Source organism: Bos indicus x Bos taurus, chromosome 15 (assembly GCF_003369695.1).
Source record: "Bos indicus x Bos taurus breed Angus x Brahman F1 hybrid chromosome 15, Bos_hybrid_MaternalHap_v2.0, whole genome shotgun sequence".
In the NCBI taxonomy this organism is placed as follows: domain Eukaryota; kingdom Metazoa; phylum Chordata; class Mammalia; order Artiodactyla; family Bovidae; genus Bos; species Bos indicus x Bos taurus.
The window spans coordinates 30,267,004-30,294,748 of record NC_040090.1 but is presented as its reverse complement, the minus strand read 5'-3'; the positions used below and the strand labels follow the sequence as shown (position 1 = coordinate 30,294,748).

At 37.5% G+C, this 27,745-nt stretch overlaps 1 protein-coding gene and 1 non-coding gene across 2 annotated transcripts in view; one reads left to right on the top strand and one right to left on the bottom strand.

The window, feature by feature from the left end:
- Positions 1-27,745, bottom strand: part of PGM2L1 (phosphoglucomutase 2 like 1) — a 56,464-nt gene that overhangs the window by 16,334 nt on the left and 12,385 nt on the right. The window contains exons 2-5 of the mRNA XM_027562922.1: positions 12,232-12,399; positions 9,762-9,868; positions 8,949-9,033; positions 5,771-5,854 (exon numbers count right to left, since the gene is read on the bottom strand). Coding sequence (XP_027418723.1) covers positions 5,771-5,854; positions 8,949-9,033; positions 9,762-9,868; positions 12,232-12,399 — 444 coding nt within the window. The remainder of the gene's footprint in view (positions 1-5,770; positions 5,855-8,948; positions 9,034-9,761; positions 9,869-12,231; positions 12,400-27,745) is intronic.
- Positions 14,384-14,490, top strand: LOC113906085. The gene has a single exon (XR_003514775.1). It is a non-coding gene; the product is annotated as a U6 spliceosomal RNA (small nuclear RNA).

The following is a 27,745-nucleotide window of genomic DNA, read 5'->3' as shown; positions in this document are numbered from 1 at the left end:
GCATACCAAATTAGTCAAGTAGACAATGTCAACGCTGGGCTAACTTAATAAATACCTAAGGATACTGATGGTAATGATTCCAAAGGGACTTTTCAACAAAATGATTCTGTATTATTTTCTCATTTAGAAGTACATTTTAATAACAAGTAAAAATATAATCAGGGCACCATTATGACATTGTTAAAATATGCAAATATCATAGCATCCAATCATAATCTTAGATCTATAACTATATACTAAAGAAGATCTAAGAAACCATGGAAAAAACTTGATATTATGAAATTTTAGCATTATAAAGTGGTTCTGTTATATGATAAAGAAGAATTTATTTTTCAGCTATAAATTAAACTAGAATTTATGTCACACCAAATAGTCTATTCCAGGGAAGACAACAAACATATTAATTATTCCATACACATTTCAGTATATGTATTTTCAGTATTTAATGAAAATACATTTCATTAAGTTGTCAGTCTGTCAAGTAGCCAAATCAACAAGACATTAGGAATAGCTAACAAAAAAAGCAGAAAATGTATTTCTATAATTCACAGGATCTCAAAGTTAGAAGGGACTCATCTATACCAACTTCTCCCATGTATTTAACATCAATCCCTTCTACCACATCCTGAATGAAGGAAAGAAGAATACATTTGAATATATACTATGTACTAAACTTTGTGCCAAGCAATATGGTAGACTAGATGACTCAAAAAGCTAAAATAGAAAAGTATCGTCTAAAATACATAGCTTAGTTCACAAAAAGGAAAGAGAAAACTCCAGGCAGTGGGAAAAAATGAAAGAATGATAAACTTGAATGATAAAGCTGTGCATTGATGCTGTGGCCAACTGGCCTTTGAGAAGGCCAACTGGCCATTTATCTGGCTCTTGATTGTAATGCCCAGGTGGAAAGCAGGAAAATGGAACTGAGATGCCCTTCTTAGTGGAAATATAGAATAGAAAAAGTTCTGTCCACTATTACTGAAAGATGATAAGGTAGCATGTCTCTCTTCTTAAGTTCTGGGTGATTAAAAATTTCAAATCTGAGGTCTACATTAACATAAAAATTGCTCCCAGTTGGTGAAACTCCTGAGGTTCCTGCAGAAATTTAAAAAACAAAACCAAAAATCCAGTTGAAGGGATGTTCCCACATTCCAAGCAACCAACAAGATCCTGTTCATGAGCCCTGAAAGCTCTCCATGAAAATTTATTTAACATGAGAAAAATAATCTTGGCCTTTCTCCCTGCCTTTCTTACCTTGTATGTGAATGTGATGGCTAGAGGTACAGCACCCCTTATACAATGAGCACTTGAAGAAAAGGCCAAAACAAAACTGCAGGGATGCTAGGTCCAACAACATTGAGCTGTAGAACCATACCAGTTGCCACATACTTCTGGATTTTTGTTATGTGAGACAAATTAACTCCTATCAACTTTAGCCACTTTTGTGGGTTTTCTGAACCTGTAGCAGAAAGCATCCCTCCCTGATACAGTAACAGAGAAATCTGTGCAAAAAAATATACCCAGGAATAAACTTAAAAAAAAATGTGAAAGGTAAAAAATCTTTAAAATGTTACTTAGTTCAGTTCAGTTCAGTCGCTCAGTCGTGTCCGACTCTGCGACCCCATGAATCGCACACGCCAGGCCTCCATGTCCATCACCAACTCCCGGAGTACACTCAGACTCACATCCATCAAGTCAGTGATGCCATCCAGCCATCTCATCCTCTGTCATCCCCTTCTCCTCCTGCCTCCAATCCCTTCCAGCATCAGAGTCTTTTCCAATGAGTCAACTCAAGGGTCTAAAAGAAGGAAATGGCAACCCACTCCAGTACTCTTGCCTGGAAAATTCCATGGACGGAGGAGCGTGGTAGGCTACAGTCCATGGGGTTGCAAAGAGTCGGACACAACTGAGCAACTTCACTTAAAGGGTCTAAAAGAAGTCTTGGAAGAATAGAAAGATACATTCTGTTCTTGAATAAAGAGACTCAAAAATTACAAAAATACTGAAGCTCTCTAATGTACAAGTGAAATATGATATCAATAAAAAAGCTGAAATAATTTTTCAAGATGGAGAAAAATACCATAATAACATGCATGGAAAAATAGTCAAAAGGTAAACAATAATATGGGGAGAAATAACTGAAAGACAGATGATCAAGAGCTACTTTGGAGTTTTCACAAATCTACAAGGAAAAGAGCAAAGAGCAACTACCGAAGACAAAAATGAGTAAAGCCTTTAATAGACTTTTCAGGAAAGGGAACACAAGTATCTTATAAATGTATGAAAAGACGCTCAACCTCACTCACAAGACAGATTCACGATAACATTTCCACATATCTGACCGGCAAAGGTGAAAAGGTTTGACAAACAATAATGGACGGTGTGGGATAAAGACCCTCCTATATTGCTGGTGAGAGTAGCAGTTGGGACAACCACCTTGAATAGAGAATGACAAACTTTATTTCATAGTTCCTTTGACTCTGAAGTTTCACAACTAGAAACTTATTCTGTAGCTCAGCAGGGCCATAGAAATATAATGTGAGCCACAATGCAAGCCACATATTTCACATGCCTTTTTTGTATTAAGTCTTCAAAATCTGGTGTGTATTTTACATTTACAGCACATCTCAATTCAGACTAGTCATATTTTAAGTGTTGGGTAATCATAGGTGGCTGTTGGCTATCAGAGTGGACAGTGCAGCTACTGAGAATAAGAATAAAAACAACAGGTAACATTTATTGAGTATTTATCAGAGCCAGATACTATACAAGCATTTTTCATGCACTGTCTCCCTTAATCCTAACTCTCTCCCTAAAATACTGGTTCTATTATTACTCTCAGTTTACAGATGGGGAAACCAAAGCATAGAGAAATTAAGTAATTTATCTTAGGTTACAAAGCTTCTGAGTGGTGGAGGTAAGTTTCAAACCCAGTCCATAACACTCTTAACCACTATTCTATAATGACTCTATAAATCTACTTGTGTATATGAAGAAAGATGTGTATAGAACATTCATTTTACCACTGTTTGTAAGCAGTAGCAGATTAGAAACAAAATAAAATGTTTATCAACAGGGATTGGTTAAATAAATTAGGACTCATCCATATAGGTTTTTAAAGATGAATAAGGCAAACCTACTTATAGATCGACCGATGTAGAGAATGATCTCTAAGACTGTTTCACACTGTTGTATACAAAAAAAAAAAAACAAGGTGCAGAACACTATATATAATACCCTGACATTTATGAGGGGAAAAAGAGGGACTGACCAATACCACACATATGATTAAACAGGCATAGATTACCTTTGGAAGGAAACTAAAACCAGAAACAGTATTTGCTTCTGAAAAGGGATGCTCAGGGAAACAGGTGGGGAAAATACTCTTTATTGTTTAACTTTTTATAATGTTTAACTTGTATACTTTTTACCTTGTGCTTATACTTTTAAGAAAAAAAATCTTTGAGGGTCAACTCTATGACAAGTATGTTCAATAACAATAAATATCAAAACAAAGTCCCACCAGCCATGAGCTTATATTGGGGAATTAGGCAGGGAGGAGGATCGAACAAACAAGTCAATAAACAAAGAAGATAATTTATTATAAAGGAAGCACGTAATTATAGACAGTGGTAAGTTTTGTGAAGAAAATAAATAAATAAGGAGAAGATCATTGAGGCAAGCCACTTCAGATAAGGTGGCCAAGGAAGGTCTCTTCAAGGAAGCAACATCTGGGCAGGAAACAAGGATGAAAATAAGCAAGTCTGAAAGATCTGGGGAAGAGCAATCCAAGCAGAGGAACAAACAAAAGGCTCAGAGCGGGAAAGGGTTTGGTATACTGGAGGCACTGGGAGAATGGAAAGAAGCTGCCGTGTGACCAGGACACAGTGAGCCAGAAGAGGACTGAACAGAATGAGGTGGAACAGGCAGGCAGGAGACAGAGTCCTGTAAGCCCCAAGGTAAGGAGGTTGGATTTAGCAGGAAAGCTAACATGACCTGTTTATATTTCATAAGATCCTCTGGCTGCTTGGTGGAGAATGGACTGCAGGGAAGAACAATGGAAGCAAGGAAGAGACCAGCTAGGACGATGTTGTTCGGGCAAAGACAATGGTTTAGAACCATGGAGGTAGAAGACATGGGCAGAAGTAAACATACTCTACATAGATTTTGGGTGCAGAATTTGTAGAACCTGTTAATCAGTTAAATGTCTGGAGTGAAGGAAAGGGAGTAATCAAGAATGAATTTTGGCTTTTGCTTGGGTGGGTGGTAGTTTGAATTTATAGAGATGGGTAAGACTTGGGAAGGAACACACTTGAGTGTATATATGGCAGGTTGTGGGAGAATCAAGGCCTCTATTCTAGAGATACTAATTTTGAGACATGTTAGGCATCCCAAAGGATATCAGGTTGGCAGCTGGATGTAGGAGTCTGATGATCAGAGAACAGATCTGGGTTCTTTACACTCTTTGACAGTTGACCTCTTCCTCCTTGCAACTCTCTTACCCCTTTGGTTTTTGTAACATCAGTCTCTTCCTGTCTTTGTCCTGTCTCTAGATCCTCTTCTTTCTCCCTTCATTTGAAGTTGATATTCCCTAGGGATCCATTCTTGACCTCTTTTTCTAACCTACACTGTCTCTGGGCTGCCCATCCAAATAAAGAACTTCCAAATACTCTTAAATGCTCTAACATAATATGTACAGTGATCCCAAATTTCTCCCCTGAACAACAGATCTGCATATTCAACTGCCTACAGGTTGCTGCTGCTTGATTGACCCACAAATCCCTCAAACTTAATTATGTCCCAAACTAATGTATTAAGCTTCTTCACTGCTTATGTAAATGGTAATACTCCCCACTTAGCTGGCAAGGGTCAAAATCTTAGATTAGTATAAAATATTCTTTTCCCCAGTAAACCAGAGCTCAGTGTGCCTGGAGTGCCCCCCTACACAAGAAGAAAAAGAAATATTAGATCATACACTCATGAGCCAGGAGCCCCAGACGCTGGTTCAACACTGCTGTATCTTCTGTTTGCCCCTCTGAGCACTCTGCACCCTTCCCCACCCTGCTTTCTGCCATGAAGCCTGACACATCAAACAGATTCTGTGGCCAACAGGGAGTCCCAGCAGAAGACTGGAGGGAAAGGATGAGAATGAGGTCAAAGTACCAGTCCTCTAGCTCTCTTCCTTCAAACTCTCACTCATTCTTCAAGTTCTTGGTACAAAATGATTTTATCTCTGAAATGGTAGAGAGGATGATTTGGGATGGGATGGGGAAATCAAGGGCAGTAAGATATCAGAGGTAAAGACCACTGAAGAGACTTTTGTAACAGTACATAAGTATATAAAGTACAATAACACATACTGAGATGTAATAAGGGCCAGGAAGGATACACATTCTTTGAGTGGTGGTGGTACCCAGTAGCTTCAATTGTGTCCGACTCTTTGCGACCCTATGGACTGTAGCCCGCCAGATTTCTCTGTCTATGGGATTCTCCAGGCAAGAATACTGGAGTGGGTTGCCCTGCCCTTCTCCAGGTGATCTTTCCCACCCAGGAATCGAATCCACATCTCCTGTGTCTCCTGCATTGCAGGCAGATTCTTTACCCACTGAGCCACCTGGGAAGCCATTCTCTGAGGGGCAGCCTCAGTGTATTTATCTTTCTGTTTCCAATGTCTAAGCCTGGTTCCCATTGTAGAAAATATACTCAGCACATATTATTTAAATAAAATAAGAACTATGAAATAACCAAAGATGAAGAGTCCAAGGTTTACCTTGTATCCATTGTCTTCTTTGCGGTTGTGAGATGCCGTAATCATCACACCTGCAACTGCTTTGAGTTCCTGGACTGCATATGGCTAAAAAAGCAACAACACCGTAATTCTGTTTCCTGGCTACTCATACATTTGACACAAGAATAAATAAACAAATACTTGATTAAATAACTGGAAAAGACATTAAGATATAAATAGCCTAAAACTTTAATAATCAACTCCAGGTTCACTAGGTGGGATATAACTAAAGCCATCTAACTATTATCAATGGCACCCACTCCAGTGCTCTTGCCTGGAAAATCCCATGGATGGAGGAGCCTGGTGGGCTGCAGTCCATGGGGTCGCTAAGAGTCGGACATGACTTTGCTTTCACTTTTCACTTTCATGCATTGGAGAAGGAAATGGCAACCCACTCCAGTGTTCTTGCCTGGAGAATCCCAGGGACGGAGCCTGATGGGCTGCTGTCTATGGGGTCACACAGAGTCGGACACGACTCAAGTGACTTAGCAGCAGCAGCAGCAGCAACCACCTGTTAGACTGAATGCTTTTTTCCCCCTAGTCTCATTTAACTTAGTCTTAGAATTATTTTGTTCCTTTAACAAATATTTAACAAACACCTACTACATGCCAGATATTCCACCAGACTCTGGAGATATGACAGGGGAATCTAATCATAAAATATTAGACCTGAAAGTAAATTTAGAAATCATCTAATCTATCATATTTTACACACTGTGTATTGTTTATTAAATATTATATGATCATAAGCAAGAATTATATAAGCGTGGAACATAGGTCCCTTGCCTTTTGATTTTAAGATCTTTACATACACTCTGTGGCCTCTATAGCATATAAAAATCAATTTACCATTTCTCCCAAAGTTAATTGCCAGGTTGAATTTCCCTTTTTCATCACAGTTATTATTTATTTGCCTAAGATGTTCCTCCATTCTACCATCACATCCAATTTCTCTCCTCCTGGCCATGGAGGAATGGGCACATGACATTGATCTGACTACAGTAAACTATTCCTTTGATGATTTAACTCAGAGCCTGGCTTATAAAACCCAGTTCTTCTCCAAGATGTTTTTGCTGTAAGTAGATTTCCTCTGACTCAAAGACATGCTGATAAAGAGTGCCAAAAACAACTTCCCTAGCAGCTAGAGCAGATCCACTTACAATAAGAGAGGAAGGCTAACACATAGTTACAGATGGAAATGGTATAACCCAGAGGCAGACTTCTACAAAAAAGTTCAAATTTCTGGGTCTTCCTTGGTTTCTGTCATTCATTAGAGCTAATTGTTTAAAAATTCCTTCAGTTCTTTGATCCACTCTGTATATGTCCAATAAATCCCTAGTAACAGATTATGGAGACATTATCTAATCATCTAACAATTGGTAAAACTTGTCAACAAAATCATGTAGACCTGACATTTTTATTTTGAGAAGATTAATAAAAATCAGCTCAATTTCTTTAATGACTACAGGTCTGTTCAGGCTTTCTATTTCTTATCGGTTTTGATGTATTAATTATTCAAGAAAATTGGCCAGCTCTCCTAAGTTTCACATTTATTTGCATCACATTCAGAATACTGTGGTTTTCTTAATCTGTTCTTAGTCACTCAGTCGTGTCCAACTCTTTGCGACCCCATGGACTGTAGCCCACCAGGCTCCTCTGTCCATGGGGATTATCCAGGCAAGAATACTTGAGTGGGTTGCCATGCCTTCCTCCAGGGGATCCTCCCAACCCAGGGATCGAACCCAGGTCTCCTGCATTGCAGGAGGATTCTTTACCATCTGAGCCACCAGGGATTGTCTTTTCTCTTTTTTAGTTCAGTACCCTTGCCAAAAGGTCTATTTTACTATTTGTCTCTTCAGAAAGCCAACTCCTGCTTTTGTTGATACCCTCCTATTTTCTATTTAGCTGATTTTTCCTTTACCATTATTATTTTTTAAATTTTATTTGGATTTATTCTGTTTTTATCCTAACATACTAAAGTCTTAGTTCATTACTTAAAACTTTTTTCCTAATATATTCATCATCAAGACTATAAATTTCCCTTTAAGTAGAGCTTTAGTTAAATCTCATAGTTTTTTTTTTTGCTACTTAAGTGTTTTCATTGCTGCTCTTAAAATCCAGACAGTCATTGCTTTGCAAAGTTCCAATACACATGAATTTCTGATACCATGCTTAAGTAAATAATACCAGTCTCCTAAAAACATGCTCAAATTTCAGTTGCCTATATGAAGTAAAAACTTGGCTCCTAGCTCTTCAGCCTGAAACAACTATGTCCTATGAGAGCCATCATGATTAGTAACTGATCATGTCACTGTTGGTCACTGTGCATCTGTGAGCTATTGCACAGACAGCAAAACATGTAGCTGTGTTGCCACTTTACCTCCCAGAGATAACCCATGTGACAGTTTTGCAAAACTGGATGACTGAAATTAGGAAATGGCCAACAAAGATGAAAGTGCAGCAAAGAAGCAAAAAGTGATAATGGTGGAGGTGACATTTGAATCAATCATAAATGAAGTTATAGAAAAATAACTGGGAACATTGACACTGTTGTCATTCAAGAGACTCCACATGGGCAATCAGATCAGCTTAGTGAAGGTTGAATGTATGGGTATAAGTTAAGGATGTGGTTGTGATGAAAATGATGAGGTTGTCCTAAAGTAAATGATACTGGCAAAAAAGGAATTCTCAAAATCATTTTATAACATTGAATGTGCAAAAGATAAAATGTGGAAAGTTTAACCCAGACTTAGAAGGGACTTTGATAATTCACCAAGGCATAGAAAAGATGCACACTCATTGTTAAGTTATATGACAAGAAGCAAGCACTGTTCACACTCTTGAATTTTTAAAGAAGAAATAAAACACTCAAGTGAGTGTTTTATAATAATTTTTGCCTGCTTGATAAATCAGTTTCTGAAAGAAGAATATTAAAATACCCCGCCATGACTGTAGACTTATCAACTTGTTATAGACCAAATTCTTAGGTGGTTCAACACATGTGTGTTGAATGAAAATAAAGTCAGAGCAATATTTGTTTTCTTTAGGTCCTTCATATTATTTAATATAGAACTTTATGAATGACAAAGATTTGAACCCTGTTTAAGAAATACTTTTTCAAGAGTAGCAATCTGTATGATCAATGATATAACACACTTACTACAAAAGGTGTAGGAACATATCTTGAGAAAAGATACACAGGAACATCTTTGGCCAGTAAGACAGCAGCAGTTAGCTTAGCAAGCCTGAAAAAGGGACAGAAATTTCACTTGGTCCTTAGCTAATCATACTTAAAAAAAAAACAACCTCCCACAAAATAAATGCATTACAATTGTTTTGAATATACAGCAATCTAATCCAATCAATTCTTATAATCACTAGTTATTTAAGCTTCATGCTCCAACTTTAAATTGTTAATAAACAAGATTTTTTAAAAGGAACTTTAACAAGGAACAGAATTGACATTTTAATTTCCTCCTTTTCCCTGATCCAGCTTTTGGTGGCTATTTTACTAAGAAATAAAATTTTCCTTTTGCAAAAGGCAAAAAACATGGAAGAAAGTGAAACCAGAGACTTTGATAAACACAATATACCTATTTACCCCCTAAAAAAAGTATCACTAGATCATGATTATCTATGTGTGAAAATATGGTAAATCTAATAAAATAGGAATATAGTGAGAGAATACAACTTACATAATATTGCTACCCAATGCCTTTGCCAAAAGAATAAAATCATAAGATAATCTACGATGTCATTGTAAATACTAACTTTAAATATTTAAAAATTTACTCTTTTCTGTAAAAACCAAAGGTTATCTTTAAAATGCTTATGTTTCAGCTCTAAATAAACACCAGCATGTGATGACATTTTTGGGACAGTTTCCTGTTTCAGAACTCCTACTACTGGGCATAAATTTTTTTTCAGATTTTATTCCAATCCAGCTTAATCTCTGAGACAATTAATACTGTACCTCTGGCTGCTGCAGCTGCTAGTTACTTGACCCCGTGTGTCATACCCAACTACAAAGCCTCTTTGCTTGAAGTCTGAGAAACACCTCTCAAGGTATTTGTACATCCCCTGAAGCAGATAAACAAAAAAGATTAATTCCTGAGTAATGCCTGCATTTTCAGTGACTTAAAATCTATGCTTTTTGTGTGTGGTGTGCAGCTAATTGGCTCCCAGGGAACTGGCCTCCTCATTTTGCCTGTGTTCACCAACATGAGAGCAACAATCTTCAATCCTCAAATGTGAGATGACGAACACCCGTTTCCTGAAGTTTTGGACACATTTGATACACAGAAATATCAAGAAACTGTTAAATATAATACAATGCATAAAACATTAGGGAAAAAATGATGGGACATGAAAGTCAGTATGCTAAAAAAGAAAAACTGTTAGAAGAACCAAAAGAAATTGCTGTTTGCATTAAGGCTCTAGAGAATGGAAGTTTGACCATTTTAGGTCTTACTAAATCATAAGAGTGAAGCTAACCATAAGAGTTGATCTATTTATGACATCAACATTTTAAATCAGCAATATAAACCTTCATTAGAATATTTCTTAAGATGGCTGATCCCATTCCTTAGTTTTAAAATCACAAAGAAAATCTTATAAACAAGGAAAATTTGCACCAAAGGGGACAAAAAGTGGAATAAAGCATTTAATATTGAAAATACCACAATAAGCCAAAGCCATTTAACTATTTTATGAATGATTTGCTAACTTTAATAAACACTTTCAACTATACAAAACTAACATTTTTAAAACGAATTTCTCGAATGTTGCCACATTTAATCCTCACAATAACCCTGAAAAGAAATGCAGATACCAGTTTTATTTTTGTCCATCTCTTCCAGAAAAGAGGAGACAAAATAAGATTGAAGCTCCATTTAATGACTTGCCCAAGGCCATTCATTCACAATGTTATACTAATTTAATGAAGACCTATGATATGGCAGGCACTGCCAGGTAACTATGGTGCCAGTACCAAATGAGGTCCCAGTGACTTCTGGACCCTTCTTTCACAGTTCTTTCAAGTATAATTATTCTTCCAACCTACTCCTTATGAGTGAGTATGTCTGTGTGTGCATGTGCACTCACACATGCAATACAGCCCAAATTGACCGACTTATTTATTTCTAATGATGATGCTATCCTAAAATCTCACAGGATCTCATACTTTGGTGTAAAAATCCATCTTATCTTATTCCACTATACCTAGGTTCTGAAAAAAAGCTAGAGTTTAAGAATCAGATTCAATCTGGCTTTTCTACTTCACATATTGGAATCTCATTTCCTGTAAAAATTTGCATTTCTGCAGAAACTGATTTTCAAACACCTCCTCCACTCTTTTTTGTAAAGTCAAGGAATCTTCAATCAAAATGAAATCTTATGAGGAAGCCCAACACATAAAAAAGATCTAACTGAAGCATTTCTGAACCAGAAAAAGAAAGGGGATGGGGACAGGAGCTAGCAAGTATCCCACTATTCAGTCATCTTGTCATTGTTTGTTCCCAAACCCCTGCATTAGCCATTGAATTTAGAGAATTTCCTCAGAATAAGATTTATTGTTTGCCAGTATTGATTAGAATTATATCTACTGAGCAATTCTATAGTTTAGGACTATTTTTCGGAGAAGGCAATGGCACCCCACTCCAGTACTCTTGCCTGGGAAGTCCCATGGATGGAGGAACCTGGTAGGCTGCAGTCCATGGGGTCGCTAAGAGTCAGACACGACTGAGCGACTTCACTTTCACTTTTCACTTTCATGCACTCGAGAGGGAAATGGCAAAGTGTTCTTGCCTGGAGAATCCCAGAGACGGGAGCCTGTTGGGCTGCCGTCTATGGGGTCGCACAGAGTCAGACACGACTGACGTGACTTAGCAGCAAATGTATTTTGGTCTCCAAAGTGGAGTTCCCTGAAACAGTTAAAGATGATTCACTGGAAAGAGAATTGTTTCTAGAATAAATTGCATAAAAATGGGGAGAAATAAAACAAACTGAATCATATCAACACTGTCTTAACTCTCAAATTATACAGAAAGCCATGTTAAAGGGAAATATTTTCAACTAAAATTTCCAAATACTGTGGTTAACCTTTATCAGTGGCCACATGCCAAAATAGATCACCTTCTATCTAAGTTTGCGTCTTTGTATTAAATGAAAATGTCAATAACCATTTCCTGGTTTGAAATGTGAAGTAATACTGTCAGGAAGTTGACGATGGCAACCAAAATAACCAGAACCTCAGTCTGTGACCCTACGCACATGACCTCTAAGATGAGTCTTGTGTTAAGACCAAAGGTCAGAATTTATATTACATTTTTTATTTGTAAGAAAGTATCTTGCTGGATATAAAGCTTTTTTACTATTTTTTAAAAAAACCTAATTTATAAAGCAAAAAACAGTGATAAAAGTACACATATAATAATAATACTTACCTGTGTTGATTGTATTACTGTAAGATCATTAATATAGCAAAATCCTGCCCCCATAGCAGAACGAAGTCCTGCAGTTCCAAAAGTCATTCGGCAGCAAAGCCTATCTCGCAGCTCCTTGTTCATCCCATTCCTTAACAAATTTTCAATTTGCTCTTTTGTTTTCGGGTTCTATTAAAAAAAAGATGCATTAAAACTTAATCAGAATCACAAGTAGAGTCCTAATAGGAAGCTCTTCTGAGGAGCCAATAAGTTTTATTCATATGTTACAAGGTTCTGCATTCACTATAAATTCCACAATGCTACTTAATAATATTAGTATATAGGGAAGCCTGGCATGCTGCAGTCCATGGGGTCTCAAAGAGTTGGACATGACTGAGCAACTGAGCAACAACAACAGTAACAAAAAAACACCTGCCATTTACTGAGTCCCCAGAGTGGCCACACCCTATTAAGGGTGGTTTATATATCTCTAATCATATTTTAAAAATACTATATTTAAGAAATTTTTAACAAACTGACAACCTTAAGAGCTATGGACCCAAAATAAAACTTAGTCAAAAATGACATCAATTATTACTATGTTCAGTTTTAAAAGAAATGTGGGAGCTATTAAATAAATGTTATCACAACATGCCTATTAAATACTTCCTAAACATCTATAATTCAAAATGATCAGATAAGCCTTGTGTGTGTGAGTGTGTGTGTGTGCGTGTGTGTGTTCTCAGTCATGTCCGACTCTTTGACACCACAAAGACTATACCCTGCCAGGCTCCTCTGTCCATGGGGTTTTCCAGGCAAGAATACCGGAGTGGGTTGCCATTTATTCCTCCAGGGGATCTTCCCCACCCAGAGACTGAACCTGTGTCTCTTGCATTTCCTGCATTGGCAGGTGGATTCTTTATCACTGCACCAACTGGGAAGTCGCAGATAAGCCTTGCTGCTGCTGCTAAGTCGCTTCAGTCGTGTCCAACTCTGTGCAACCCCATAGACGGCAGCCCACTAGGCTCCCCTGTCCCTGGGATTCTCCAGGCAAGAACACTGGAGTGGGGTGCCATTGCCTTCTCCATGCAGATAAGCCTTACTGCTCTTTAAAATCACAGAAAACTGTTCAATATCTATAGCAAAAACTGACCATAAAAAGGTCTTAAGTTTAAATGTGGACTTGATTAAGAATGAGAATAAAAATTCAGCTCAAACTTGGCTTGTGAAGCAAGACTTGCCAACATCTTCATTTTAGGATTCCTATTTCATTAGCACATACTTCAAGTTATTTTCATAAAGCTAAGGATGCCTATAACTGAAAATAGTGCTTCACAAGTGAGTAGCAAGTTTTGAATTGAAATGCAATTATAAATAAGAATAAAACTTAAATGGAATTTTCCAGTATTTTATTTTTAGAAGAGTCAAAAATAAAAAAATAAGGTAAACCATAACTTCTCTCTTCCATTACCATACATAATATGGATTTAGTCCCTACTAACTTCTTGCTGCTGCTGCTGCTGCTAAGTCGCTTCAGTCGTGTCCGACTCTGTGTGACCCCATAGACGGCAGCCCACTAGGCTCCCCCGTCCCTGGGATTCTCCAAGCAAGAACACTGGAGTGGGTTGCCATTTCCTTCTCCCAATGCATGAAAGTGAAAAGTGAAAGTGAATTTGCTCAGTCGTGTCCGACTCTTAGCGACCCCATGGACTGCAGCCTTCCAGGTTCCTCCATCCATGGGATTTTCCAGGCAAGAGTACTGGAGTGGGGTGCCATTGCCTTCTCCAACTAACTTCTTAGACTGTCTATATCTACAGTCTATACAATGATAATGAATATTCAGAATGATAAGCCAAGACATATGGAAGATACTAAGTATTAGAGTATATTTGCACTTACAGAGAAGTAAAATCATGTTAATATATAATTTAAACAAAAATGTATTCTAGTAATAGTGAAAATTAAAGTTATTGGGATACATGCCAAAAACTAATGAGAAGACATGGAAATTTTGATTAACTGAAATTATAATATGATTAAAAATGTATGTCTATATACATATACGTATATATATAGAGAGAGAGAGTGTGAGCATGCCTTGACTTAAGGAGTCTCTATTTCATAAATGGCACAAACTAACAAATACAGAGTTACTATTAAAATATGAATAGCTGTACTCGCTTCGGCAGCACATATACTAAAATTGGAACGATACAGAGAAGATTAGCATGGCCCCTGCGCAAGGATGACACGCAAATTCGTGAAGCGTTCCATATTTTTAAGACAGCCTTCAGAATGGGAGAGAATAATAGCAAATGAAGCAACTGACAAACAACTAATCTCAAAAATATACAAGCAACTCCTACAGCTCAACTCCAGAAAAATAAATGACCCAATCAAAAAATGGGCCAAAGAACTAAATAGACATTTCTCCAAAGAAGACATACAGATGGTTAACAAACACATGAAAAGATGCTCAACATTACTCATTATCAGAGAAATGCAAATCAAAACCACTATGAGGTCCCATTTCACGCCAGTCAGAATGGCTGCGATCCAAAAGTCTACAAGCAATAAATGCTGGAGAGGGTGTGGAGAAAAGGGAACCCTCTTACACTGTTGGTGGGAATGCAAACTAGTGCAGCCACTATGGAGAACCGTGTGGAGTCACATGTATAATATCATGTATGAAACGAGTTGCCAGTCCAGGTTCGATGCACGATACTGGATGCTTGGGGCTGGTGCACTGGGACGACCCAGAGGGATGGTATGGGGAGGGAGGTGGGAGGGGGGTTCAGGATTGGGAACACGTGTACACCCGTGGTGGATTCATGTTGATGTATGGCAAAACCAATACAATATTGTAAAGTAATTAGCTTCCAATTAAAATGAATAAATTTAAAAAAATATTGTTAAGCATCTAAATAGGAGACAATATATAAAATTGATTTTTTAGTAACTCAAATATATCTAAAATTACAAAACTGTAAATAACACTTTTAAATGTTTCTGATGGAGATGACTGTCTATACAGTAAACATCAGTTTTATATTAACTACAGAGAAAAAAAAATTTATTTTTTTTCTAGTTTATTTCTAGACAAGTTAAAATAGGAAACTGCAATCTGAAAATCTCAAGGGTGAATATAACTGACATTTACTTCTGAGGGTCAGCCAGCTTGGAGATCCAAGTGTAGAGTCCTGATGCAGAACGTGTTTTCCAAACCAGATGCTTCCTGACTGAGTCCAAAATACATTCTTGTTAAAGCAATAATATTTTTCCCTTTAATCTTGGTTTAATTCTAAATTTAGTTTCTCCATCTTTAAAAAATTATGGAAATAAATGTAAACTAAATTGGTTTAGGAAAAAACTTGAATGACTACACTTGTCATAAAAAATGATATTTACTTAATAACAACTGACAATAAAATCTGAATAATAATCACTAAATGAATATAAAAATCATATGCAGTAAATAAAGATGCTAAGTACTCCAAAAGTAGAAAATAAATTTAAAAAATACATTGTTACCATTTAAGTATAATATTGATTATGCCAAGATTAGTGTGAAATATAAAACAATCAGTTTATTTCAAAGCTTAATATTACATAAACAATCTTTTTTTTAACTCTTGGGTTGTTTTTTTTAATCACAAAGCACATACACTTAATTGAAGTTGACTATTCGGTGACATAGTAATATATATCTCTATAAAGGTTTAAATAAAAATATTTCTCATATAAGGTAATCAAAATAAAACATTTCAAATAGTCACTGTTTTATTTATTCTGATACATCTCACCTTTTTTGACAAATGAAGAACCCAACTGTTGGTCAAGTAGTTCAGGAGGTCATTGCAGGGTAATGAAGAGACCACAGACCTTATGATTCTAGGAAAAGTGGTTCTGATCTTGAGTCTGCAATTGGTTAGCTAGACAATCTGGAACAAATCATTTGACCTCCTCCTAGACCTTATATTCTCAGTAGAGTGTTATAGCTTTTTAGATTATCTTTTCAAGTTCTACAGTAAGAGATCATGTGAGGGACTATATTAAATCTCCAGTCAGTAGCATCTATTACTAGTACTTTGAACAAATAATTTTACTCTAGTATCCTCTCTTGTAAGAAATAGGAATGATGTTTTGCTCTTCTTCCTGGGTGCACAGATAGAATATATCTTCCAGCCTCCCTTAGAGTTACATGAGATCATGTGACAGAGTTTTGGTCGATAGATCTGAGTAAAAGAGATGTGTGTCAATCCAGGCCATTAAACACTCCCTTACCACCAGCCACCTCTGCCCCCTCCCCATCCTCTCTTTCCTCATAAACCCACAAAAGAGAGAGGGCTCCAAGGACTTATAGGAGTATGTAGCATCAAGATGGAATAGGTGGTTCACAGAGCAAAATTCCCCTCTACCTCCTACCTCACAAATATGCCAACAAATTTTGGAGTATTTGCTACTACAGCTAACCTGCCCTAGTTTAGTATTCACGGAGGAATATCACATACCACTCAAAACTTTTTTTTGGTGGTAGACTGAAAGAAATTACTTCACTCTGTATCTTCAGGGCTTATGCAGTATCCTGGCTGAGCTTACTCTTTCCATATTGTTGTCAGTTTCTTTAACAGATTAAAACTTAGAAGCCTTGAGTTCTTTACTCAGTCTCTTCTATCAAATAAACTATGAGCCCTTGGACAGGTCTCTCTCTGAACACTTCTCTCTGAAGCTCATCAGTACAATTTAGGGGTTGAAATTTAATCTGAAAAGGGGTTGGAATTTAATCTGAAAAGACCTCATTCTGGTATATAGCTTCTCTATATGCATTTTTTTTTTTTTTAAAGACGAAAGAAAAGATCCTTTCAAACTCTAACATTTTGATTGTAGATTCACTTTGGAATCTAGTCAACAGTTTAACTTCTTCATTGCTCTCTATTTAATTATTTCTCCAATGAAGTTCATACTTGGAAATATTTTTGTCCAACAAAATACATCAGTTTATTTACAAAATTTAAATCAAGGACAATTGCCAATTGCTAAAAATTAAACATATCTTAAGTACTACCATGTGCTTAGTGGCTCAGTCGTGTCTGACTCTTTGCGACCACATGGATTATAGCCCGACAGGCTCTTCTCTCCATGGGGATTCTCCAGGCAAGAATACTGGAGTGGGATGTCATGCCCTCCTCAAGTACTACCATATACACTCCTAATTTCAATCAAAAACAAAAAGAACTTAGTATTTCAAATGGATGATAAGCAGACACACATATAAGTTTCCCAAGATGTTTTACAAGGTTGACAGTTAAGTCAGGAATCTGAGGATCCCAGATTGGTAATAGCACCCAATTGCTAGATGTCTCCCAATATTTCTCTCTCCTTTAATCATACAGTTGGGTACTTACACAGCAGCCTGGCTAAGGGCTATTCAGTCTACCTTACAGATAAGTGTGACCATGTGACTAAACTCTGACCAATGACATGAAAGTGGGAATGATATGTTCCATTTTCAGGTCTTTCCCTGAAAAGGATTAAGTGTACACTCTCCTAAATCTTATTCTTCTTCCCATAGGTTGAAGCCATTTTGGATCAGTAGTGGCAGTCGCATTTTGAGGATGGCACAGGTCCCCTCCACCAGCCCTGGTCAGTCACTGACCTCTGAAGGGTATGCGAGAAATTATTTTCTCTCTGCTTTGAGCCATTACATTGCATAGTCTTTGCTACACAGCTTTGACTGTACCCTAATACAGTAGGTGATGGTTGTGTCCTGATGTGAAATAAGGTTGAGCCTTCTTGACTCCCAATAAAATAGTTTTTCAATACACTGAATTCATCCCCTATCATTTCTCCTTCTACCTATCTAAGCGTTCTTCTTGCCATTAATACATTAAATCAACATTCATCAAAGTCTGTATTTTGCAAACATTATGGGGAAAATAACTATGCTTATATTTTTGCTACAATCCCAAGTGCAATGTCACTCAAAGTATTAAAATAAAGGTTAACAGATGATAGTAGAAATTTCCTTAAAAAGAGTAATCACATACATAATGGTGGCATGTGCTCAGTTGCTAAGCTGAGTCCAACTTTTTGCCACCCCATGGACTGTAGCCTGCCAGGCTCCTCTGTCCATGGGATTTCCCAGGCAGGAATACTGGAGTGGGTTGCCATTTCTTTCTCCAGGGGAATCTCCCCATCCTAGAGATGAACACAGGTCTCCTACATTGGCAGGTGGATTCTTTACCACCAGGGAAGCCCAACTACATAATGGTGGTACCTTCATAGTTGATAGCAGTGACCATATTTTCAACAACCTTGTATATCCCACAGTAGCTAAGTTGTATCTTGTACACAGAAGATGTGTTGACTCAGAATCATAGTGACAAAATAGCCATGTTCTTTCAGGGAACATAAATATTAGAGAAAGAGAATATTAGAACAGGTTTAAGTAACCATGCAATCAAATAGAATTCCCAATTGAAATGAATTTTCTAATTAAGTGGATATATTTTTTAAGATAAAGGCCTTTGGAAAAATAATTTCATGTTATCTTTGAGGTTAAATTAAATCACAAATATATACTACTTGTGATCAATCAAAATATTACTTTGTTTTAATTATTAATGTATTTTCACTATCAAGAACAGAACCTGGTACCCAGCAGACACTCAAATGTTTGTTGAATTAATTAAAAATATCTCCTTTTTAAGCACACACTATATGCTGCTGCTTCTCAGTCGCTTCAGTCATGTCCGACTCTGTGTGACCCCAGAGATGGCAGCCCACCAGGCTCCCCTGTCCCTGGGATTCTCCAGGCAAGAACACTGGAGTGGGCTGCCATTTCCTTCTCCACACTATATGCTAGGCACAGCAAATGCTATAGGGAACAAGAAGATAGTGCTTTTGTAAAGCTCAAGATCTACTGAAGCATAACGATAAGTAAAAGGGCAATTACCACATCAAATATAAAAAGTACTAAAATAGGAGTAAGTAACAGGGTTCTATAGGAGCACATAAGATAAGCCTCTAACCCAGAATGGATTGAAAGGTAGAGAGCAGAGCCAGGGAAAGCTAACTGGAAGAAGTAATATCTGAACTGAAATATGAGTAGAAATTGGAGAGAAAAGGGTGAAGATCAAGTTGAGGGTAGAGAAATGACTTCAGCATTAGACTTATTTATTAAGTTTGAAATGATATCTATAGCTAGCATGCCAACTATTACTTCCCTACCCAATAGCTTCTTCCCAGTAATCAAGGAAATAAAAATTGAATAAGATATCATTTTTCTCTTAGAAATTTTTATTAAGAGTTTTCAAAATTGTAAGCCCAGTGCTGGGAAGGGAGGGTATAATAATTATAATGGCAGGGGTAACAAACCACTCCAAACTTAGTGGCTTAATCAATAGTCATTTATTTCTCATAGTTTCTGTGGGTCATGAATTAGAAAGGGCAGAGCCAGGATGGGGCTAGGTGGGGCTGTCAATTGCATATTTATAGTGGTCACTATATGTGACATGGCTCCAAGGGCAAGTATCTCAAGAACAAACAAGCCAGGGGGAAGTTACATTACCTTTTATGATCTAGCCTTGAAGTCAGGAAGCTTCAAGGACTTCCCTGGTGCTCCAGTGGCTAAGACTCCACACTTCCAATGCAGGGGGCCTGGGTTCAACCCCTGGTCAGGGAACTAGATCCCACAAGCTGCAACTAAGAGTTCTCATGCTGCGACTAAAGATCCCACATGCTACAGCTAAAAATCAGATCAGATCAGATCAGTCGCTCAGTCGTGTCCGACTCTTTGCGACCCCATGAATCGCAGCACGCCAGGCCTCCCTGTCCATCACCAACTCCCGGAGTTCACCCAGATTCAAGTCCATCGAGTCAGCGATGCCATCCAGCCATCTCATCCTCTGTCGTCCCCTTCTCCTCCTGCCCCCAATCCCTCCCAGCATCAGAGTCCTTTCCAATGAGTCAACTCCTCGCATGAGGTGGCCAAAGTATTGGAGTTTCAGCTTTAGCATCAGTCCTTCCAAAGAAATCCCAGGGCTGATCTCCTTCAGAATGGACTGGTTGGATCTCCTTACAGTCCAAGGGACTCTCAAGAGTCTTCTCCAACACCACAGTTCAAAAGCATCAATTCTTCGGCACTCAGCCTTCTTCACAGTCCAACTCTCACATCCATACATGACCACAGGAAAAACCATAGCCTTGACTAGACGAACCTTTGTTGGCAAAGTAATGTCTCTGCTTTTGAATACGCTATCTAGGTTGGTCATAACTTTCCTTCCAAGGAGTAAGCGTCTTTTAATTTCATGGCTGCAGTCACCATCTGTAGTGGTTTTGGAGCCCAGAAAAATAAAGTCTGACACTGTTTCCACTGTTCCCCCATCTATTTCCCATGAAGTGGTGGGACCAGATGCCTTGATCTTCGTTTTCTGAATGTTGAGCTTTAAGCCAACTTTTTCACTCTCCACTTTCACTTTCATCAAGAGTCTCTTTAGTTCTTCACTTTTTGCCATAAGTGTGGTGTCATCTGCATATCTGAGGTAATTGATATTTCTCCCGGCAATCTCGATTCCAGCTTGTGCTTCATCTAGCCCAGTGTTTCTCATGATGTAGGCTGCATATAACTAAAATAAGCAAAGTGACAACATACAGCCTTGATGTACTCCTTTCCAGATTTGGAACCAGTCTGTTGTTCCATGTCCAGTTTTAAATGTTGCTTCCTGAACTACATACATGTTTCTCAGGAGGCAGGTCAGGTGGTCTGGTATTGCCATCTCTTTAAGAATTTTCCACAGTTTGTTGTGATCCACAAAGTCAAAGGCTTTGGTATAGTCAATAAAGCAGAAGTAAATGTTTTTCTGGAACTCTCACTTTTTCGATGATCCAACGGATGTTGGCAATTTGATCTCTGGTTCCTCTGCCTTCTCTAGATCCAGCTTGAACATCTGGAAGTTCACGGTTCATGTACTGTTGAAGCCTGGCTTGGAGAATTTTGGGCATTACTTCACTAGTGTGTTAGATGAGTGCAATTGTGCAGTAGTTTGAACATTCTTTGGCATTGCCTTTCTTTGGGATTAGAATGAAAACTGACCTTTTCCAGTCTTGTGGCCACTGCTGAGTTTTCCAGATTTGCTTGCATGTTGAGTGCAGCACTTTCACAGCATCATCTTTTGGGATCTGAAATCCCATCACCTCCACTAGCTTTGTTCGTAGTGATGCTTCCTAAGGCCCACTTGACTTCACATTCCAGGATGTCTGGCTCTGTCATAGTCCATGGTTTCTCCAGGCCAGAATACTGGTGGGTTGTTGTTCCTTTCTCCAGGGGATATTCCCAATCTACGGATTGAACCCAGGTCTCCTTCATTGCAGGCGGATTCTTTACCAGCTGAGCTACCAGGGAAGCCATTATTAGACCCAGAAATCCTTCTACTATACAATATTGTACTACATTAGTTTCATATACACTTAACTTACACATAGTCAACTATATGTACTTAGCCCTACCTCCCAAAGTATTGCTAAAAATTACATTTTGTGCATGTGCTCCATTATATATAGTGAACATGTTGTTGTTTAGTTGCTCAGTTATGTCCAGCTCTTTTGCAACCCCATGGACTGTAGCCCATCAGGTTCCTCTGTCCATGGCATTACACAGGCAAGTGGAGCAGGTTCCATTCCTTTCTCCAGGGGATCTTCCCAACCCAGGGATCAAACCTGTGTCTCCTACACTGGCAGGTGAATTCTTTACCACTGAGCCACCAGGGAAGCCCAAACTACTATATGCATTATTATTATTATATATTACTCTATAAAGATAGATACTTGAAGTCACATATTCTATAGTTCATAGGCAATTTAAGAGTTTTCCAAGAGTAATTTTTACTTTATGAAATTTTCATTATTTATTGAGTTTAGAATCTAGCTCCCAAGTGAGACAAGAGTCCCCTATACCAGGGATATTCTGACAATGAAGTTACCTATTAGGGATATTTTAGACATTTTAATTCTGAGCAGGAGCTTAAACAAGATGATATCTAGAATCCTGTCAATTGAGATTCTATAACTATACTTAATTCAGTTTGTACCAGAAAAAGATTCATGGCCTGATGTTTAATATATATTTTGAAGTAGTAACTGCTACTGCTGCTAAGTCGCTTCAGTCGTGTCCGACTCTGTGTGACCCCATAGATGGCAGCCCACCAGGCTCTCCCGTCCCTGGGATTCTCCAGGCAAGAGTACTGGAGTGGGTTGCCATTTCCTTCTCCAAGGCATGAAAGTGAAAAGTGAAAGTGAAGTCACTCAGTCGTGTCCAACTCTTAGCGACCCCATGGACTGCAGCCTACCAGGCTCTTCCATCCATGGGATTTTCCAGGCAAGAGTACTGGAGTGGGGTCCCATTGCCTTAGTAGTAAAAATACTACCAATAATTAGGAAAAACTTTTCCGTCAGAATGAAACTATCAACAAAGGAAACAATAAGATGGACTTTTTCTTTTTTAATAAAGCCCAATTTTCATATTCTTCTGAAATCATGCTACAATTATGGTCTGACTAATGGTCTATGGTCAAAAATTAAATAGGTCTATCTCATGTATATGTCATCTTTCCATATGCTATAGAAATAAACCAGAGGAAAAAAGCTATATGCAAAACAGTGCCCTCAGCATTATTTAAAATAGCTTTTAAAAAATCAGAAATACTCTATTTTATCTATATGAGATGATGGATGTTAACTAAACCTACTGTGGTAATCATTTCACAATATATGTAAATCAAACCATCATGCCATATATCACTGTGAGACATGTGGGATTTTAGTTCCCCAACCAAGGATTAAACCTGTGCCCCCGGTAGTGGAAGCATGGACTTAACCACTGGACCACCAGGGAAGTCCTGTACACCTTAAACTTATACAGTGATGTATATAGATTATTTCTCAAAAAAAAAAAAAAAAAACTGGACAAACATTAGAAACACTTTAAGATGTTCAACAAACAGAAAATGTTAAGTGTGACATATCTCCCAAGTATTATCTGTCAGTAAAATTATAATTATGTTCTGCATGATAAAAATTACATAAATAGATCCAAAAGACAAATTGAGGAAAAAATTTGTAATCACAACAAGTAAAAAGGCAATAAAAAAAAGTGTGCAGAGGATCTCAACAGACATTTCTCCAAAGAAGACATACAGATGGCCAACAGACACATGAAAAGATGCTCAACACCTCTAAACACCAGAGAAATGCAAATCAAAACTACAGTGAAGTATCACCTCACACTATTCAGAATGACCATCACCAAAAAATTCTCAAGTTATAAATTCTGAAAAGGATGTGGAGAAAGGGGAACCCTTCTACACTGTTGGTGGGAATGTAAATTGGTACAGGCATGATGGAGAACTGTATGGAGGTTCCTTAAAAAACTAAAAAAAAAAAAAAAAAAAAAAAAACCCATATGATCCAGCAATTTCACTCTCTGGTATACAAAATCCCACTTTTCTGGAAAAGACAAAAATTCTAATTTGAAATTTTAGACAAATAGACAATTTTGTCCAAGGAAAAAAAATGATTAGAATTATAAACATGCAAGAGATTAAACCATAAAATGTACCCACAAAGAGACCTCCAGCCTCAGTTGACTTTACTGGCAAGTTCCAAAGTATATTTAAGAAACAGATCATTCAAATCTTAAAAGAACTCTTCCAGAGAAGATAAAAGAGTATACTCCCATCAATTCTTTTCTTGTGTCTAGCTTAACCTAGATACAACAGACAACATCAGAAAGAAAAAATCATTGTCTAACCTCACCAATGAACAAAGGTGCAAAAATCCTAAGTAAAATCTACCAAACCAAATCCAGCAATATATAAAAACAATAATAAATCATGACAATGTGTTTTTATGCCAGAATATAGTGTTGGTATAATATTTGAAAATTAATCAAGGTTATCCACAACATTGACAGGTTTAAAAAGAAAAATCAAATGACAATCTGAACTGATACAGAGAAAGTACCTAATAAAGTAAAACACTTACTACATATGATAAAATCTTAGCAAACAAGGAATATAGAAAAACTCAGGATGTGTGTGCTAAGATCCTATTAAGATTCTCCCGAGACCCTCTTAACTGGATGGTTGTGTCCATTTCTAGCAACTACAGGTACTACTGCTATGAGCTCACACACGCAACATTCTCTGGAGAACCTCCTTGGGAGGACTGGAACCAGCTTATGCAAAAGACCTGAGAGTTATACACACCTTTCCCTCATGGCCAACAGCTAATGATATTTGGTGCAGAAGTATAACTCTATTGTGCAATTAACACTCCAGAAAGCATAGAATCAAGCTGATTAAACTTGATTAATTAAACTTCACCTGAAATTATATCATTGCTTAGTTCTTTCCTTTCCCTATCCTGATTCCCTCACTCCTTTACAGGTTTCTCCTGAGAGCATTCCTTTTATAAATCACTTGCACAGAAATTCCTCTTTGCTTCTAGGGAACAAAACCCTAAAATATACATAAGTAAGTTTAAACTTTCCACTTTCAGCACATAAGGAATAGAAAGGAACTTCCTGAATCTGTTAATGGCAAGCTATAAGGAGGAGGAGAATGAGAAGGAGGAAGGCAGGATGGGATGGGGTGGCAAGACAGAAAATCCTATAGTCCTAGTCAAACCTATAAAGAAAGAAAAACAGACAAAAAGTACAAGAATAGAGAAGAAATAAAACTCACATAATTTGCAGATGAAATGATTGGGCACATTAAAAAATCTAAGAGAATAAATAATTTTTAGAATTACTAGAATATAGTTAAGAGTTTTTTGATACAAGGTCAATGTTCAAAAGACAACTGTATTTCTCTATACCAGCAAACAGAAAGAAATAATTTTAAATGGCATAAAAAATATCACGTACCACCTGTTTCCTGTATGGACCAAGAAAATTCCAACCATATCTGACCTTCCCACAGATAATAACTGTAACCTCTTAGACCAAATAAAAAACAAAGAAAGAAACAAAATCCACAAGACCTTAAAGTCTGAGAGAGTGAATAAATACAGATTTGATTCTAAAAGGGAGTTAATACTTAGGAGAAGGAACCAGTACAGATGAGTTTCCTAATTTTATGGTTTTTGAGAACAGACAGTAGTCAGAGCCTTGTGCAGTGGCTGAAATACCAATGGAAATCCCACGGTCCTTATGGCCGGAAGAAACAGCACACAGGATTCAGGGCCACCATGCCCACTGGAGTACACATCCAAGAAAGGAGAGATTTAGAAAGGGAGAACCCCACATTCTGTCCATAAACTGTCCCAAACTCTAGCTGACTCCTCTACTACATAAGTGTGGGATAGACAATCAGCTAAGGATAAAAAAACAAACTGAGATTTGAGAAGCCTCTCAGGAAACAGCATGTATAGTCTGAGTTCAACCAAGTTAATGACATACTAAAATAAACAAAATATTTCCTCTCCAGAGGAAAAACGGATTCCAGGCTCTCCACAATATAACACTCATCATGTCCATGATGCAATCCATAATTACCAGACAAATGAAGAATTAGAGAAACGCGATGCATTCTCAAGAGCAGAGATAATTAGTGGTGACCAACTCTAACATATCCAGATGTTAGAATTAGCCAACAAGGATTTTAACAGAGCTATTATAAGTGACTTAAAGAAAAATGCTCTTGGAATGCACGAAAAGATGAGACATCTTACAGAAGAAATAGAAACTATAGAAAAGAACCAGATGGAAATTTTAGAACTGAAAAATACAATATCTGAGATTAAAAATTCACTGAATGGTCTTAATAGCAGAATGGAGATGAAAGGGTCCATGAACTAGAAGACAGATCAATAGAAATGATCTATTCTGAAATACAGAGAGAAAAAAGATAAAAATAGAGTCTCAGAGATGTATCCAAGACAATACCAAGAAATCTAACATATGTATAAATAACACTAGGAGAATTCATTGCCAGTGAATCTGTATTATAATAAAGGCTAAAGGAAATTCTTTAAGTTGAAGGGGAGGGATATCATTTGGAAACTTGAATTTTGGAGAAAGAACGAAGAGCACTGGATATAGTAGAAAGCTCGATAAATATAAACAGACTGTTTTTTCTTCTTAATGTCTTTAAAATGCAGAGGACTGACTAAAGCAAAAACTATAACACTTTTATAAAAAGTGATACAAATGATAAAGGATGGAGGTGGTATTGATGATAAAAAATGGGCCAACACTGTTGCAAGAACTTACAATATTAGTGGTATAATATTAACTCTAAATAAACTGAGGAAAGTTAATTTTCCAAAATTGAAACTAATGAAACAAAATCCCCAAAGTCCAATATCTATTAAAGAAATTGTATTTGTTCTCAAAAAGCTTCAGGCCCAGATGGGTTAGGTGGCAAATTCTATCAAACATTTAAAGAAAAAATAATACCATCGTACAAAAAGGTTTTCAGAAAATAAAGCAGGGAACATTTCAATTAATTTTACAAGGCCATCATAATCCTAATACAAAAATCTAACAAATATACAAAAAGATTCTTAACAAAATATATAAAAAGAATAATACATTATGACCAAGTAGTATTTATCTAAGGAATATCAGTTGAATCAACATTCAAAAATCACTATAATTCATGATATCACAAAGTAAAAAAACTGTTTAATGTTATGGTACATCCAGACAATGGACTATTATTCAGTGATAAAAATAAATGAGCTCTCAAGCCATGAAAAGACATGGAGGAAACTTAAAAGCATATTACTAAGTGAAATAAGCCAATCTAAAAAGGCTAAATACTGTGTGATTCCCACTATGTGACATTCTGGAAAAGGGAAAACTGTGGAAACTAAAAGGATCAGTGGCTGCCAGAGGTTGAGGGTTGAGGAAGTGATGAACAGGTGGAACATAAAGGATTCTTGGGGTTTCCCAGGTGGTTCAGTGGTAAAGAATCCACCTGCCAATGCAGGAGATGCAGGTTCGATCCCTGGGTCAGGAAGATGCCCTGAAGGAGGAAATGGCAACCCACTCCAGCATTCTTGCCTGGAAAATCCCATGGACAGAGGAACCTGGTGGGCTATAGTCCATGGGGGTCACAAAGAGTCGGACACGACTAAGCAGAGAGAGAGGATTCTTAGGATAGTGAAACTATTCTGCATGATAATAAAGTGGTAGACACACGTCATTACACATTTGTCCAAACCCATACAATGTACACTACCAAGAATAAAACATATGTATAATAAGGCTGTTCTCTTCCTCCCTGAATACACCCTATTCGATCACTCCCTGCTTCACCTACACTCTACTCACATGACTAACCTTCCTTCCTAATCACAGAGACATACTTGCCCCCAGCCGCAGCTAGTGATTGCTCTAATCTCCAGACCAGAACAGCTCCAATATGATAGTTTATCAAAAGGGCAGTGATGCTCCTCTGCTGGTTTCCCTGGTAACTGATGTGCCGACCTGACATCAATTTCCTTTGGTAACTGGTAAATTCCCTCACTGCCT